The sequence below is a fragment of the Lytechinus variegatus genome, chromosome 13 (assembly GCF_018143015.1).
Source record: "Lytechinus variegatus isolate NC3 chromosome 13, Lvar_3.0, whole genome shotgun sequence".
Classification (NCBI taxonomy): domain Eukaryota; kingdom Metazoa; phylum Echinodermata; class Echinoidea; order Temnopleuroida; family Toxopneustidae; genus Lytechinus; species Lytechinus variegatus.
Window position 1 is genome coordinate 27,612,954 of NC_054752.1, and position 17,261 is coordinate 27,630,214.

At 34.2% G+C, this 17,261-nt stretch overlaps 1 protein-coding gene across 1 annotated transcript; it reads left to right on the plus strand.

The window, feature by feature from the left end:
- Positions 1-1,585: 1,585 nt before the first annotated feature.
- On the plus strand, positions 1,586-16,253 carry LOC121426129 (replication protein A 14 kDa subunit-like). The gene is made up of 4 exons (XM_041622297.1): positions 1,586-1,758; positions 12,112-12,186; positions 13,071-13,176; positions 14,827-16,253. Exons 1-4 carry the CDS (start codon positions 1,663-1,665, stop codon positions 14,904-14,906), a joined length of 357 nt encoding a protein of 118 aa, XP_041478231.1. The 5' UTR covers positions 1,586-1,662; the 3' UTR covers positions 14,907-16,253.
- Positions 16,254-17,261: the final 1,008 nt, after the last annotated feature.

Consider the following 17,261-nt stretch of genomic DNA (forward strand, 5'->3'; position numbering starts at 1 on the left):
AAATTGTGTAATTGCTGAGAAATCAGCAATAAGCACAGGATTCTGGTAGGGCTTCAGGCCCGACACTCTAAGCAATAATTATATATTGTCCCACGTGCGCTTATCTGTGTTGGGGATCTTCGGTGTGAATATTTTTCAGCGTAGATTTCAAGATTCACAAAGTTCAGTTAATGTAACTGTACCAGATCTAGATCCTCGATGATATACTGACAATTAAGCCTTGTTTTACAGACTTTCTCATGAAATCAGTGTTTACTACAACTACTGGAATTTCTCTTTAAGCAGGAAGTTGAAGGGTCCACAAAGGTTTACAAAAGTTTTAAAATGATATGCAGGGCCATTCAAGAAATTCTAGAACTGATGCATTCAAATTAATTCAGATAGATGTATTTGACATGCCACAACTGTTCAATATCCAGGTTTTCTAAGGCCTGGCTGAAAATACTTTTAAGTTTTAGTTCTTGTGTGATAGGGAATCCGCTTGAAGGAATATTGGCCTTTGAACCCCCCATTTTTTGAAAATAGGTGCATTTTTCCTCTTTTTTGTTTGATGATTTATTTCTCGTCCTTTCCGTAAAAGAGAAAGTGATATGTACTGACAACTTGATATATTAGACCCACGTCACCCAATATTAGATTAACTTTGTATATACTGACATAAATAGGGGTTAAATCAATAGTATCATAGCCTTACTTCCCCCCCCCCCCCATTCCATTTATATCAAATTCAGCCTGGGTTTGAAATCACTTTGAATACATGTAATTTTCAAAGCATTGTTATTAAAGGGAAAGTTCACCCTGAAGAAAACTTTGTAAAAATAGCAGAAAAAATATTGAAAAATAATGGTGAAGGTTTGAGGAAAATCCGTTAAAGAGTAAGAAAGTTATTAGAGTTCAAAGTTTTGGATTTGTGACGTCATAAACGAGCAGCTGCCCCATGTGTTATGTAATATAAAATGCATGAATTTCAATTCTGTATGGTTCCTGATGACTAATTTTGTTTTCTATTCATGATCGGGTGTGAAGTAATTTGTCTATTGATATACAAAAGGTACAGTGAAAACCATTTTCAATTTTCTGAGAAAATGACATTTCATTGATTTTTTACCATTCGCTATGTAGGAATGCTGCTCGCATATGACGTCACAAATCAAATAATTGAAATTCTAATTACTTTTAATTTATTTGATGAATTTTTCTCAAACCTTCGGCAATATTTTTTATTATTATTTCTGCTATTTTTACAATAAACTTTTTGTCAGGGTGAACTTCCCCTTTAACAAAATTTAAGAGGGTTCTATACTGACCCTGTGGTTTCAATCAGGCTATTTTGTTGTTGGTCATCAATGGCACAGAACATCTTATTTTTACCCCAAAAAATCAACCTAGAACGGAGGCAAGATGACATGGTACTATTTGTGTATGCATTTCCATGGTTTAAGTGGGAAAGAAATATGTAAAGTTTAAAAGAAAGAAAGAAAAAGAACATACATATATGCACCCCCTCCTTCCTGCGGTCTCGGCCCATTTCGCGAACTTCGGAGGTGGTCGGCCGTCGGAAGTGTACCGGAAGTATGTTTGCGCGCGTAATTCATCTACATCCAATTGCGATTAAAAAAAGCAAAACCGACCTTACGTGAAGAAACAAGTTTTCTTACCAAAATGGATGCTTTCAACCAACCTAAACCAAGAGTTAATGGATCTATGCTTCCAAGGCACCAAGGGAGCATCGTTTGTCTTCTGGGCCAACTGAAAAATGTAAGTTATGTCACTTGTTTTAATGTACTTTTGCAATGAACTTGTAGATATTACACAGAAATCAGTGCTCGGGACTAAGTAAGGATGACACTACGGTCAGGCCGTAGCCAGGGGACAATTGAAGCATTGCCATTGGCATTGTCATTGATACACGAGCGGATCGCCCGAGCCAGGACAGGTCTTCATAAAAATAAAAATAAATAAAGAAGGCTACACAAGACAATGTTATAAATAATTTATAAAGAAAAGGCAGGGAGGGAGGGTGAACAAAAGAATGAAGGAGAAAGAAAAGGGATGAATTGAGAGAAAAAAAATTGAGGGGAAAATGAAGGAAAAATGTCATAAGAAAGTTAGAATTAAAGAAGGCTGAAACAAAGAATGAAATAAAGAGAAATGTTTCTGTCATTCTTTGAAATGAATAGATAAAAACTGAAACGAAGAGAAGATGAATGAGTGTGTGAAAGAAAAATTAAAGGAGATAAAGGAAAAAAGTAACAAAAAAGGAGGAAGAAAGGAAGGAAAGGTAAATATGTTTCCTTCGTTCTTTGAAAGAAAGAAGAAAAAAAGGAAGGGAAAGAAAGAATTAGAAGAAAAAATAAAAAGACTGAAAGAAAGAGAGAGGAGAGAATGAAAGAAAATGGTGGAAGGAGAAATAACGCAAAGGAGAGGAAGGAAGTCAAAGAAAAGTTTAAGGAAAGAAAGAATGGAGGAATTCAAGAAAGAAAAGAGAAAAGAACAGGAAAGAAAGATGGAACAAAAAAGGGCAAGCAGGAAGTATGAAGAAAGGAGGATAGGCAAGAAAGAAAAATGAAAGAAAGCTCGAACTTCAAGCAAACAAAAAAATCCAATCTATGATCTAACAAAAATCTTAATAATATTTGGGGGAGGGGGGATTAAATATATTTTAAAGGTCAAGTCAAACCCTGAAAAATGTTGATTTAAATAGAGAAAAATATTACTAGCCTAATGCCGAAAATTTCATCGAAATCGGATGTAAAATAAGAAAATTATGAGATTTTAAAGTTAAGCTTATTTTTCACAAAACAGTAATATGCATAACTCAGTGACATGCAAATGAGACAGTCAATGATGTCCCTCACTATTTCTTTTGTTTTTTAATTGTTTAAAATTATACAATATTTCATTGTTTACCGATTTGACAATAAGGACCAACTCGATTGAACCATATAGCAGGGCTCGACACTAGCGGCGGTCCGACGGTCCCAGACCGGTAAAAATCGCCGTCGGGCCAGTAGATTTTCAGAAATTGGAAGATTTACTGGTCCGACATGACCAGTAAAAAATATCATTGTCGGGCCAGTAATTTTTCCAAAAATAGCAAGATTTAAGGGTCCGGCATGACCAGTAATAAAAACCATTGTTGGGCCAATAACTTTTCCAGAAATGCTCAAATTCACAGCAAACCATTCCCCCCGTTAAATTCTGCAATTCACACACAGAATACACACAGAATGAATCGCACGTAATGTATACAGCATGCATACAGTACAGTGTACATGTAGTCAGCCACACAACTCACATGGTAAATTCTCCACTGCTCGCACGAACGAAGCCTGGCTAAACTCTGGCAGAAATCTCTCACAGAACTGTCAAAATTCAAGGTTCATACTCATGAAAGGCTCTTATAATGTCCATATTTCCTAAAAATTGGAGCAACTCTGTCATTTGTGAGCAGTAAAAGGAGAAATTTTCACTTCTGTTTTGGTTCAAACAGATCGGGTTTCGGGTGATATCGTCTGAATACATAATAGCCCCACATATGCATTATGTGTGTGTTGATACACTTGGTATCTGACTTTCTTTCGTAGCTATTTTAATTGAGCCAAAAAGAAACTGATAAATTATTTATGATAATAGTTTTAGCTTTCTTCCTATCTTTCTTTCCTTCTTAATCTTTCTTTGTTTCTTCCCTCGATTTTTTTTGTTACTGTCTTTTCTTTTAATTTCCATTTTTTCTTTCTATCCTTTTATAAAATATTTTCTCTATTTCCATTTTCTCTCTCTTTCTTTCTTTCTGATATTTTCTTTCTTTAGTTTTTGAGTCCGTCCATCCTATATTCATCTCTTCTTCCTTTCTTTCCTTCCTTCTTTTTACCCCTTTCTTCATTCTTTGTTTCTTTCTTCCATCCATCATTTTATTTACCCTTTCTTTTTTATTTCTTTTCTCAGCCCTTTCTTTATTACATTCATTCCTTCCTTCCTTCTATCTGTCTTCTTTCCTTTTTCCCTTTGTTAATTATATCCTTTTACCTTCCTTTCTTTTTTTTTGACTGCTTGCTTCCTTTATTCTTTCGTTCCTTCCTTTCTTTGTCTCTCGGTCTTTCTTTTTTTCTTCCTTTCATCTATTCTTTTACCTTTTTTTATAATTGCTTGCTTCTTTCCTTCCCTTTCTTCCTTTATTTATTTCTTTCCTTCTATCTATCATTTTACCTTTCCTTCATTTCTTCCTTAATTCCTTCCTTCCTTCGTTCAATCCTTCCTTTCTTCGTTCAATCCTTCCTTTCTTTCTTTCTTTTGTCTGTCTTTCCATCTCTCCTTTTACCCTTTCTTTTTTATTTCATTTCATTTCATTTCATTTCATTTATTCAATACTTTCATTAAAAAACATATACATGTAAACAATGTAGATATACATACACACATGTAAAGGAGTATAAAGAAAACATATAAAAACAAACAATACAAATGTACAAATGAAAGCATTAGGAGAGGCAGAAAGGCAAAGCCTTATATAAAAGCCAATCTCCATACAGATAAAAGATTAAAAATTGAATTGTTGATTAAGAATAGCAAATTAAAATGAATTGAAAACAGTACATTTAAATCTAACACCCATACATTCACATCAGCACACATACACCATTTATAATCAAACACCAGCAAACACACACACACACATACATTCTTATTTAAAATATCAAACTGTTACAATTTAAAGGTACCTATGTAATAGTAAAAATTTCATTTTTCTTTTAAAAGTATTCAGCGTTGGACTCTGTCTTATTGTTAATGGTAATTCATTCCAGATTAATGGACCCTTATAAAAAATTGTATTTTGGTAAGTTGAAGTTTTTGTTAAGGGAAAATGAAAGTTGTTTGAATGCCTAGTTTGATATTCATGAATATTTCTGTTCAGTTGGAAATATGATATGATAGATGTTGGTAATAATTTGTGGATACATAAATACATGAATATTGCACATTGGTAAACATATATATCAGGCATTTTCAGAGTCTTTAGAGTAAAGAATATAGGGCTGGTATGGGCAAGGTATTGGCTATGATAAACAAGTCTTATAATTTTCTTTTGCAGCACAAAAAGTCTATTAGTATTTTGCATACTAGAGCATGCCCATGTAAGAATACAGTAATACATATGTGGCAATATCAATGTGTTGTATAAGATCATTAGAGTTTCTTTGGGAAAAGATTTCAGTTTATAAAATAAACCGATACGTTTGGATATTTTATTGCAGATGACACTAGTGTGTTCATTCCATGTTAGTTTATTGTCAATAGTTACCCCTAAAAAAGTTGTCTGTTTGACTTGACATATGAAAGAGTCTTTGATTTTTAATTTTATTTGGGTTGCATCAATATGTTTTTTTGTGAAAGTCATGAAATTTGTTTTTTTTATGTTAAGTACAAGTTTATTATTATTAAGCCAGACAACCAGTTTGTCAAATTCAGTATTAAAGTTATTTTGTAGAGTAATGATATCATGGTGGGACATAAACACACTAGTATCATCCGCAAATAATATTGGCTCAAATTGTTCAGAAATATTGCACAAGTCATTTACAAATAAAAGAAATAATAATGGGCCTAATATTGAGCCTTGGGGCACTCCACACCTTACTGTCATCATCTGAGATTCACATTCATCTAATAATACATACTGTTTACGATTACTTAAATAATTTTTAAACCATTCAAATACAACACCTCTAATTCCATATCTCTCTAACTTTTTTAATAAAATATTATGATCCAGAGAATCAAAGGCCTTACTAAGGTCTAAAAACAACCCAATCATTATTTCTTTTTTTTCAAAGGCAATTGATACTTTGTGTATTAACTCGATAATGGCAGAAGATGTAGAGTGACCTGCACGAAAACCAAACTGCTTTGGAGTAATGATATTGCACTTGTCCAAGAATTTATATACACGTATATACACACATTTCTCTAAGATTTTAGAAAAGAAAGGGAGAATAGATATAGGTCTGTAATTAGATATACTATCTTTTAATCCACTTTTATGAACTGGAATGACTTTGGCGATTTTTAATTTGTCAGGTACAATACCAGTATTCAGAGATAAATTGATTATCTCACATAAAGGATGACATAAAATATGAATAACACTTTTAACCAATTCACCACGTACTCCATCAAAGCCAGGGCTCTTTCCACTCTTAAACTTCAAAACAATATCAATGATTTCTTTGGGTGTGCATGGAGTAAAAAACATTGATGATTCATTTCTATTTACATATTGCAAAAAGTCCCCAGAATCAGTAAAAGAAGAAGATAGTAAGTGACCTATGTTTACAAAATATTTATTAAAAGCATTGCATATTGCACCTGTCCCATTTATTGTTTCATCATTATACTGAATTGCACTTGGTATAACAGTCTTTTTCACACTCCGCCCTAATACATTGTTGATGACCTTCCATGTATTTTTCATATCACCTGCAGCATTTTCAAATTTGCTTTTAAAATATACCCTTTTAGCCTTTTTGATCTCATAATTTACAGTATTTCTCATTTTTTTATACTTAACAAAATTTTCTTGAGTTTTTTCTTTTAGATATTTTTTATATAAACAACATTTTTTATTACATAGCTTTCGCAATGATTTAGTAAACCATGGTTTATTTTTAAATTTCTTTTTCACAAAACGTTTCAATGGAAAACATAATTCGTAAATGGTTTGAAATTTTTGTAAAAACATATTGTATTCTTCATTGGGATCGGAGCTTTTAACACTCCAAGATACATTACTCATTTTCTGAATGAAAAGATTTTTGCTTTCTGTACTGAAAGTACGTTTCATAAATGGATGTTCTTTTTTTAACTGTAGCTTCAGATTAGAAATGGAAAAAACTGGAAGGTGATCACTAATGTCACCTAGGATGACACCTGCAGATATTTCGTCTAAATCATTGGTAAAAATATTGTCCAACAATGAAGCTGAATGATTGGTTACCCGTGTAGGAGTATGAATAAGTGGATATATGTTGCAGGACATGCAGAGATCAAGAAATTCTTGAACCTTTTGACAAGTTGTGACTTCAAGTAAATTCAAATTAAAATCACCCATTAAATACAATGATTTATTTTCTCTATTTACAATATTTAAAATTTCATCAAACGATTCAATAAAAGATTGCACTGGTTGATTCGGTGGACGATATATTACTCCAACAATAATATTCTTATTAGAATTATTAATTTCAATAAATAAAGATTCAAAATATGCATTATTCAAATCTAAATCATCTCTACATTTAAAAGTCAAATCTTTTCTGATATAAAATGCAATTCCACCTCCTCTTTTAGATTCCCTACCCTTAGCTAAAAATGAATAATTTTCAATATCATAAAAAGAATCTGCCTCTTTGAGCCATGTTTCCGTGATGCCCATGACTGAGAATTGTACATCTATAGAATCAAGAAATGAGGTATAACTATCAAAATTCTTGGAAATACTTCTACAATTACAATGTAATACACTAAATGCACATGATATTTCATAATCTAAATTATTACTGTATTCATTAAATTCCTCAAGGGTAAAAAAAGACTGAGAAGGTCCAAAATGAAACATGTGTTCATTTTCATTGATCTCAGGTGACAAATATTTAGTAACAGTTTGTAAATCAACAGTTTTTAAAGAATTTCTATAATATTGTTTCATAGACATATTCACACCACACACACAAGCACATCTTAATTATACAAAAAAAGAAGAAAAAATGGGTTTAAGAAAAGTACATAAAAAGTTTGATGTTATTGTGTCTTTTAAGAAATGCCACTAGGAGCCTAATGATAATAAAAAAAATAAAAAACGTCAAGTCCACATCACGTTAATTATTTATGTCTCGTGGATCAGTTATGCTCATACTGACATCAAGTTACAACTTCCGTAGATCTTCCTTACATGTTATAAGGTGCTTTCTTGTAGAACCATCGGTAGTTGCCACACTTACATACACCCGTCCACTCGAAGTCCAAGCTGCAAGAGTCTTTGGGTAAGTCTGAGCATCATGTAGAAGTTTGAAGTTTGTTGCTGTCAGGTCCTCAAATAGTGATATGTGCGATCCTTTCAGCCTCCTTCTATTTGCGAGTAGCTGCTGACACGACTTGTAGGAGCAGAATTTTACGATGATACCCCTGCTCTTTGCCTTATCAGCTGGGGGTTTCCCTACACGGTGACTGCGATCTATGTCACTTGCATCGAGAACTACTCCGATTTGTTGTGCAACATCACAAACAATTTTATCAGTATTCTCTCCATTCGTTTCCTTGACTCCAAAAATCCTCACACAATTTCGCCGCGAATACTGTTCCAAAGAATTCATACTGCGTTTGAGGTCACCGGCTTCCTGATTTCGGTTTTGAAGCTCTTTCTTCAAACATTCAAGCTGCTGTTCCCCTTTGTCTCTACCATTCTGGACATCCATCATCTCACTTTCCATCTTATCAAATCTTGTTTCCAAATTGCTCAGTTTCAACTCAAGGTCACGTATTTTGACATCCCTCACTTTACAACGCGATTCCAATTCAGCAATACAAGTTTCTTGTTGAGTAAGCCTGTCTAAAATAGTACCAAGTTTTTTCTCCACACCATCTGAGATTGCCTGGAAAAACTCTTCTTTTTCAAAAAGCTCAGCCATTACAGCCTTGACTGTTTTAATAGACATAGTTAATTGGCAAGAAGAGGCAGTAGTAGTTAATCAAGGTAAACAAATCACGAATTGAGTTCTGACATAGATATAGGCCCCAGCCAGTTCATTCACACATAACCAGGCAAGTTGGTAACATCAAATGGTATAGATGGGACTGTAGAAATCAAAGCACTTACACAGAACAATCATCCGTAATGTTGATTTAAAACACTTGAAAGCTGTCACATTTGGCTCCTAGTTTTGGCTGTTAGGATCTGAAGAAGTTACATATCAGTAATATGCAGATGCAGTTTCCAGAAAATGTCATAAAAAAGCAGCAAATACGGTTTAATGCAGCTGAAGAAGAGTCCTGCACATCTTCTCACCACTACTATCCTAGCACTCCACTACTATCCTAGCACTTTAATTCCTTTACTACTTTCTGGATTTGTTCATTCTTTCTGTATTGCTTGCTTCATTTCCTTCCTTCATTTCTTTCTTTTCTTTCTTTTCTTTCTTTCTTTCAGTCTTTCTTATATTTGTCCTTCTTTATTCCTTCCTTTCCTTTAGTTCTTTCTTTTTTTTCTTCCTTCACATCTATCCTTTCTTTACCTTTTTTTATTCCTTCCTTTCTTTTATTCTTTCTTTCCTTCCTTCCTTCCTTTCTTTCTTTCTTTCTTTCTTCGTTTCTGTCTTTCTTCGTTTCGGTCTTGCTTTCTTTTTGTCCTTCATTTTTTTTGGGGGTAACGAAGGCTAGAAAAATAAACTTGCGCATTTTCTTAATGTTTTCTTTGTTTTGGGGACCAGTAGATTTTGGGTTCGGACCAGTAAAAATTTGAAAAACTGGGTATCTACTGGTCCGACATGAATAGGTTGGACCAGTAGAAAAAATGGGTTAGTGTGGAGCCCTGCATATAGTATCAAACAATGTTTATTCCACATGTTCAGGGAGGAATTAATTATTGTTTCACTTGACAAGGGGGAGAAAATTAGAATAATTCATATTTCATATAATAAAATACAAAAGGAATAGCGAATGGATGTCATCAGTCTCCTCATTTGCATACCAACCAGGATGTGCATATAACTGTTTTGTGAGATTAAGCGAAATTTTAAAATGTCATTAACTTTCTTAATTTACATTCGATTTTGATGAAATTTTCAGTGTTATGCTTGTTGGATTTTTTCTCTTTTTATTCAAATCAACTTTTTGTTGAGTGGACTTGTCCGTTAACAATTGTTAGAAAACTAAAATGTTTTAGAAATTAGAAATGAATAAAATTTCAAAGTGAAACATTGTCAAACTTAAAAATTAAATGAAACATCGCAGCGTCACATACAAGTATCCCTCTTCCCATTACAGCTTGCATCGATCTCTACAAGACTCAAAACGACAGCTGAAGCAACTAGATCTAGTTATGAAAACTCAATAACTTGCTCCTCTGATTATATTCACCAAAATACGAAATGGCCGCCACCCCCCCCCATCACATTTTGGCAACAACTTCTTTATTTGGTGGTCTTTTCTTCAGGTTTTGGTGTATTCATATGTTTTTGGGGGGCAGGCAATTTATTTTTTTAATTAGTACTTTTAGACCATTATTTATAGAGTTATAAGGTTATTTTACCTACATTTACCAATTTTTAGAACCCTTTTTTCAGCCAAAAAGTAGGTTTCATTGTCTTGTGGTTCTTGGATATTAGACAATGCGAGTTCAACTATAGCAACCAATTTTATATAGCTATTGCTTTTATTCTTTTACTTTGGGCCTTACGGATATTTTCAAAATATATCTAAGAAATGTAATTTATTCACAGGGGCTATGTACAGTATACAATGTAGTGTAAATACTGCACTGCATACAAGTATGTCCATGCATTGACCACCATGACAAGATCTGTATATGGGCTATTCCACGGTTACTCACGTTACATTTGGAGACACCTTGACTCATATTTGGAGCTGTAACTCCATTATTATTGATAGGAACTAAACATCTCCTTATCACAACAAAGTACACAGTCTGACTATCCTTTGTATAAAAACAAAACTTGGGAAATTCTATTATGCTCCTGGCAAATCTTTGGAATGTGTCGGTTACTCACGTTACATGATTTGTCCCAACCTGTGGAATTGCCCATATAGTGTCATAGAAATTAGCTCTTAGGTTTAGAATTGGATGTCTAAGAAATCGAATATGTTTTGTCTCAGAAATTGAGGATATGTTTTGTCAAATATGCCAATTCAGGGGGCAGAGAGATCTAGTTAGCAGAAGCACTCGTAAAATGGGCAACACTGTAGTGGAGCGGGCAGGCAGGGAAGGTTTCCTACCACGTACGCAAAATATCATTAACAATGGATTATAGTCAATCCCTCATTATGACATTTACACAGTACCTGTACATGGCCCCATTGCATAAAACTTACCATTGTCATTGTGGTAATTTTGCCATCCAATGGTAACTTGCATGGAATCCTTGATTCTGATTGGCTATTGATCAGCATTACCATGGTAGTTACCTGACCCACTAAACATAGGTTTAGACACCACAACCAGTTAAAAGAAACCCTCCAAACCTCAGAAGCTCATTTCTATGACACTATAGATAATACATGCCTTGTTATATGTCATGGTAGTCAATTCATGGATATACCCGCAGTGTAGTATGTACAGTACATTGTATATCATATGGATAAATGACATTTTCTTTTATTTGATAAGATATATTTCGCAAATATCCATAAAACCCAATTTATATGAATAAAAGCAGTATAGCTATACGAAGCTGCTTGCTACTGTTCAGCTGGTATCGTCTAATACAGTGGCGGACCGTGACCCGGAGGAGACAATTGATTGGAGGGACACTGTGTTAATGAACAATGCTGTGCCCCTCCAATTCTTTTTCTCCTCTGGGTCACGGTCTGCTACTGGTCTAATAAACAAGAACCACAAGACGATGAAACCTACTTTTTGGCTGAAAAAGGGAACTAAAAATTGGTAAATATAAGTAAAATCACCTTTTAACTCTATAAATAATGATTTAAAAGTATTAATTTTAGGAAAAGCAAATTGCCTGCCCCCCAAAACATATAGACAGCAAAACCAGAGAAAAAGACCACCAAATAAAGAAGTTGTTGCCAAAAATGTTATTGGGGGGGGGGGTTGGCGGCCATTTGGACTTTGGCCCGGCACACCTTTTCCTTGTACCTGAGACAAAAAACATTGTCATTTCATGTTGAGATAAGGTAAAAGGAAATCACAAAAAAAACTGTTGCCACAGTAAAACCAAAAATCACCCATTTATAGCCCACTCCTATTTTTAGCTGCAGCATGTGTAATATTGTGTTATTTGAAATAAACCCTGAAATTGATGAATTGAATTATCAGTGTCACAATATTTCATTATTATTGGCATACCTTTTTCATGCATCCAGGTGGACCCTAATGGAATGAGCCTAACACTGACTCTAAGTGATGGAGTTGATGCTCAAGTCAATCTCCAAACACCGGTAAGTAAAAAAAAAGCGTAATAAGTTGTCTCAAAGCTATGTTCCTCAAATGGGAAGTTCATCCTGGTTTTAATAGTAAAGCAGAAAAAGATACAGAAAAATAATGTTTATTTTGACACAAAGTTAAATTAGGGTGCTACATAACTTTTTAGATGCACTTTCCCTGTTGGGCAAGTAAATTTTTAAATAGTTGGAATATACTTGCCTGAAAATCTTTTTCACTTGCCCGAAGAAATCCTTTAAAAAAGTTTTACTTCTTCAAAAGAAAATATTAGAATTTTTTTTTTGTAGAAACCATTGACCTTTTTTTTCTCTTTTTACATTAACTGATCTACCTTGTTCTTGCATTTCTTTTTACAAAATGGTTTTATCTTGCCCGCCATGACCAAATTTAGGGTCGGCATATCATATCGACCCTATATTTGGTAATTCTACTGTGAGAATTTTGCTTGCCCAAATTGGGCAAGTAGTTTTGGTCTTTACTTCAAAACATTTGCCCGACTATAGCTTTTACTTGCCCCAGGCAATAGGGCAAGTGCTAATGTAGCACCCTGGTTTAATCAATGAGCATAGAGCAGTGAAGATAGTCTACTCTTAACACATTGCCTATTGGAACCAGAGGGTTCCTATACAAATCACAGGTAGGAATCTAATCTATTGGACAAGTGGAAGATTTTTGTTTGGATATTTCATATATTTTCAGCCTTATCAATTGTTTTGAATTACATTTTGTATACATACAGGATACGATTGGATCAAATTATAATCTACTCTAAAGTCTTGTATGTCCACATGGATTTCAATGGAGAAAAATATGATTGAACAATTTAATGTACATGTATGAAAAAAATATCTGAAATATATTTTTGTGAATTTGCTTTCAGCTTGATCGTCCTATTGAAGGTCTAGTAGAGGTCGTAGGTCAAGTTGGCGCTAATCCAAGGCAAATCACAGGATTGAACCTCATCAGTCATGGACAGAAAGATTTTGGTAAGATATAATCAACAATTTTTCATAGGAATAGCGGAGCTACCAAGTCTCATGCATTATGCGTGAGACTCAAGCATTTTGGACTCTTGTTCATCCCCTCAAAACTTTGTCTCACGCAACTATCACGGTCTATCCCCATAGACATTGTACACAATGTCTGTGATCTCACTCAGATTCACAGAAAATCTCACGCATGGCTGGTCTTTGAACTTGGCATCTCTGGAATAGTAAACCCCACCAGGAAATGCACTCCTTCATGCCGAGTGTTGAATGTAGAGTTTGGCAAGCCCAGAGAAACAAACCTCATTGAATGTAATATTTTATCACTTGACTTCACAATTAAATATCTCAAACATGTCAGAACTTGAACACTTGGAATTTTTTTCTGGTGGGTTTAACTAACTTTTTATCACCAATGTACATATGTAGGTGTATTCTAGTTAAAGCTTATCTTTATACACATTGGAGACTCAGTCTGCATACAGGTATATATGGAAAACATGTGTTATAGCAAAATCATTCAGTATCCAATGGGTTAATATTGGTAACCCCCCCCTCCCCCCATTCCAAACTGCATACCACTATTCAAATTCATTACTAAATTATATTCATGTGCGTGTCCTAAAACAATTCAATTTTATTTTATTAGTCTTTAATACATAGAAATATTTTCTCCACTGGCTTTTACATAAATTAATAAGCCAGTTCGTACATGTAGCTCCGTTCTGCGCATGATCAAAACAGAGATGCCAAGTTCAAAGACCAGCTATGCGTGAGATTTTCTGTGAATCTGAGTGAGATCACAGACATTGTGTACAATGTATATGGGGATAGGCTGTGATAGTTGCGTGAGACAGAAATTTGAGGGGATGAACAAGAGTCCAAAATGCTTGAGTCTCACGCATAATGCGTGAGACTTGGTAGCTCTGTCAAAAGATTCTACGCATGTACATGTACTTAAGTGACATGGTGGTTTAAAAATGAGATAAGCACCAACTTTGATGTCTTGATTATCCTTTTGAATTGTGGTTTCATTTACATCCACAAAGAACAATGCGTCCACGAACGACTGGTATTTCAGTTTGCCAAGTTCATTGTGCAACATGCTATGATATGCATTCAAAGTAGGAATGCAACAAATACCTTCATAAAGTGCTCATTTTTGTGCTATTCTAGTCACCTGGGGAGCTTTTCATCAACTTTTTTGTCCGACAAGTTGTCAGATCTGATATCTTTCCTTTTTGATTGGCTGAGAAGCACTGTTACTATGGTAACTGTGATAAAATGGGACTTGTTGGATAAAACATCTTACAAGTCCTTTCATGAAACGCTCACCAGGTATATTCAATTTCTTCATCCTGCTATGCAAGGCAAGCTTAAATGATATCTTGCTTTGAAATCTGCCTATCATAATGAAAGAAATGAAAGGTCATTTGACCAAAATTGTCCATGAAGTACATGTAAATACGAACTGGTCTATAGAAAAATTGCACACATAGAAATGACCATACTTAATTGCACTCATAGACCTGACAAATAATGAGGTGTTAGCACAGAAGATGCCTATTGTAAAGGATATAAAAGTGTTTGATTGGATGAATTTACAGATTTTACATGAAACCCTGTCTGTTCTTTCTATTTTCATCACAGATATGGAGCTGTACGATGAGGTTCTGAAGATCACCCATGAGCTTCCGCAGTACTACAGACTTGGTGGCCCTGAGAACTAATATACGGCTCAGACAGAAATGAACTATACAAACTGGGTTTGCAAATGGTGTGATAGATTATGTATTTCCCTATTTGAATGGGCTAATTGCCACTGCAAACCAGGATTGATGTGCCCTCCTGTAATCCCAGAGAGAATATATAGTCCTTCAACCAACTGATCTACATTTGCAGTACAGGAAGAAAACAGAATACAAACTGGGTCTACAAATGAAACTGTAGATCACATGTTCAGTGATGAGAATGGGTTCATTACTGCAGCAAACAAGGATCTGTTCCTTCCTGAAACCCTTGTTGAGAATTTATAGTGCTTCACCCAACTAGTCTACACCAGAGAAGAAAATAAAATACAAACCGAGTTTGCCAATGGTGCATTAGATCACATATGCTATGATGTGAGTTCACTACTGAGCTGCAAAGCAGGATCGATGTACCTTCCAGTCAGTAGCCCAGAGAGGATTTGTAGTCAGTCAACCAGGTTCCACTGTATGTGAGGAAATGACACCATCAGCACGGGGAAAGGAAATGCATAGCGCCATCTAGCAGCAACATTGGTTCAGCCTTTATTTCAGGATGGATTATGGGTTTAAAAAAATTCTATGCAGGGGGCTATTTTATCAGAGTCTACATTTCAAATTACCTTTGTATTGAACCCTATGTTCATTTATTTGGCTATTTTATCTCTTATTTGGGGTAATTTGCCACTTATTTGGGTTATTGTTGATATTCTGGAGGCTAAAATTTACTTCATTCCAGGGTAAAGGAAGAGATGGTAGCTGACACGTTTGTGGTACTTTATATTTTTATAAAAAAATATTTTTGTGGGGAACATTTTTTATGGATGAATTATTGATCCCTTTCACAATATTCAGGTAATCACTGGAGGCATTTCATGTATATTTTCATTATTTTTACATGTACTTGAATATTTGCCTGTCCATCCTGTGCTGTTCATGCAATGACTTAACACATTTTAGCATATCGACTTTGAAATTGATCCAGGATGAAATTCGTCTTTGCAGTTAGCCACATGAGGTTTTTTTGCTGAGTGGAATTCATGTAAGGGTCCTAAAAAGGTTCTTGTATAGATTTATTTTCTTTTTTCTCCCAATTGCTGCATGCATCTAGGAATTTAGTGCTACTATAGTATTTTTTTCTGAGAAAAAAAATAAGGTATAACCTTTAAAAACTTGTGACCAGGAAGAAAAATGGGGGCTGGGGGGCAATTTTGCCCGTGAAATGCTAAAAAGGACCCTGAAAATTAAAAAGGAGCCCTGGAAAATTAATTTCATTGCAATGTTAAAGCTTATCCCACATTGGAGATTTAGACAGCAAGTTTGGAAAAGTAGCCCCCGAAAAAACAAAATTATAATTTTTTGCGTGCTTGTGATTGTGTCAGAAATGTATGTACATGGATGTAACTGCCCCTTATCCCATATATAATTTTTTTTTATTAAAGGTAGTCTGACTGAATTCAAAGTCTGCATATTTGTATGCAAATTCTTAGGAGACATTGCAACCACATTGCTCTTATTCTGGTCTAAATTATGAGACCTGTTACATGTAATTATACAAACCAGGATAGCATGAACACAAGTAATCAAATTAGGATCTTGTAATTTATAATGTAGAAAAGTTTGTAGTGTTTGTCAATTCTCTTTAAGTCCCGATGTCATCATCTGGAAAACAGAGCTCTAGGATTTGAAGCTCTATACCAGTTCATTACATCCCTCAGGTACAATATATAGCTTGGACAACAGATGCAAGCAACAGCTGACTCGTGACAAATCAATGACTCAGAAACTAGATAAAACATCCTTATTAAATTGGTTTTAATTTCTCTTCAAAATGTACAATATTCCTTAAAGTAAATGTAAGAAATTAGATTGAGATATGAACATTATTACTTTTATGATGATTCATTGGAGAAAATATTTAATAAATATTGGTGATTCCTTTCGTATGAAAACTGAATACGATTTGTTCTTTCATCTTATAAGTTTTAGTGCCGGCAGATTTGTTCTAAAATGGAGACAGGATATTATGTTCCATTATTTTTTTTATAAAGTAGAAATATGAGAGAATTATTGAAAGTTTGGCAAGATTCAGCAAACGATAATAGAATTGTGAATTTACATTTTGTGATGATTATATTCCAGCTGCTCCTTCATATTGTGTGAATCAGGAATGTCGATATGTTCGTGATAAATTTAATATTTTTTACTTTAAAAATGCATGAAGTATTAATTTTGCTAAATATTGAACAAGCAATTCTTTTAATTCTTTTTTATTCAATAAACAGAAGTGTTGGTGATTAGAAATGAAAAGAGCTATAGAAAAAATAAGCTGAACAGAGT

Coding starts and splice junctions, on each gene's coding strand:
- LOC121426129 (XM_041622297.1), top strand. CDS start 1,663: ATGGATGCTTTCAACCAACCTAAACCAAGAGTTAATGGATCTATGCTT. Junction 1,759..12,111: donor TTCTGGGCCAACTGAAAAAT/GTAAGTTATGTC, acceptor TCATGCATCCAG/GTGGACCCTAATGGAATGAG. Junction 13,177..14,826: donor TCATGGACAGAAAGATTTTG/GTAAGATATAAT, acceptor TTTTCATCACAG/ATATGGAGCTGTACGATGAG.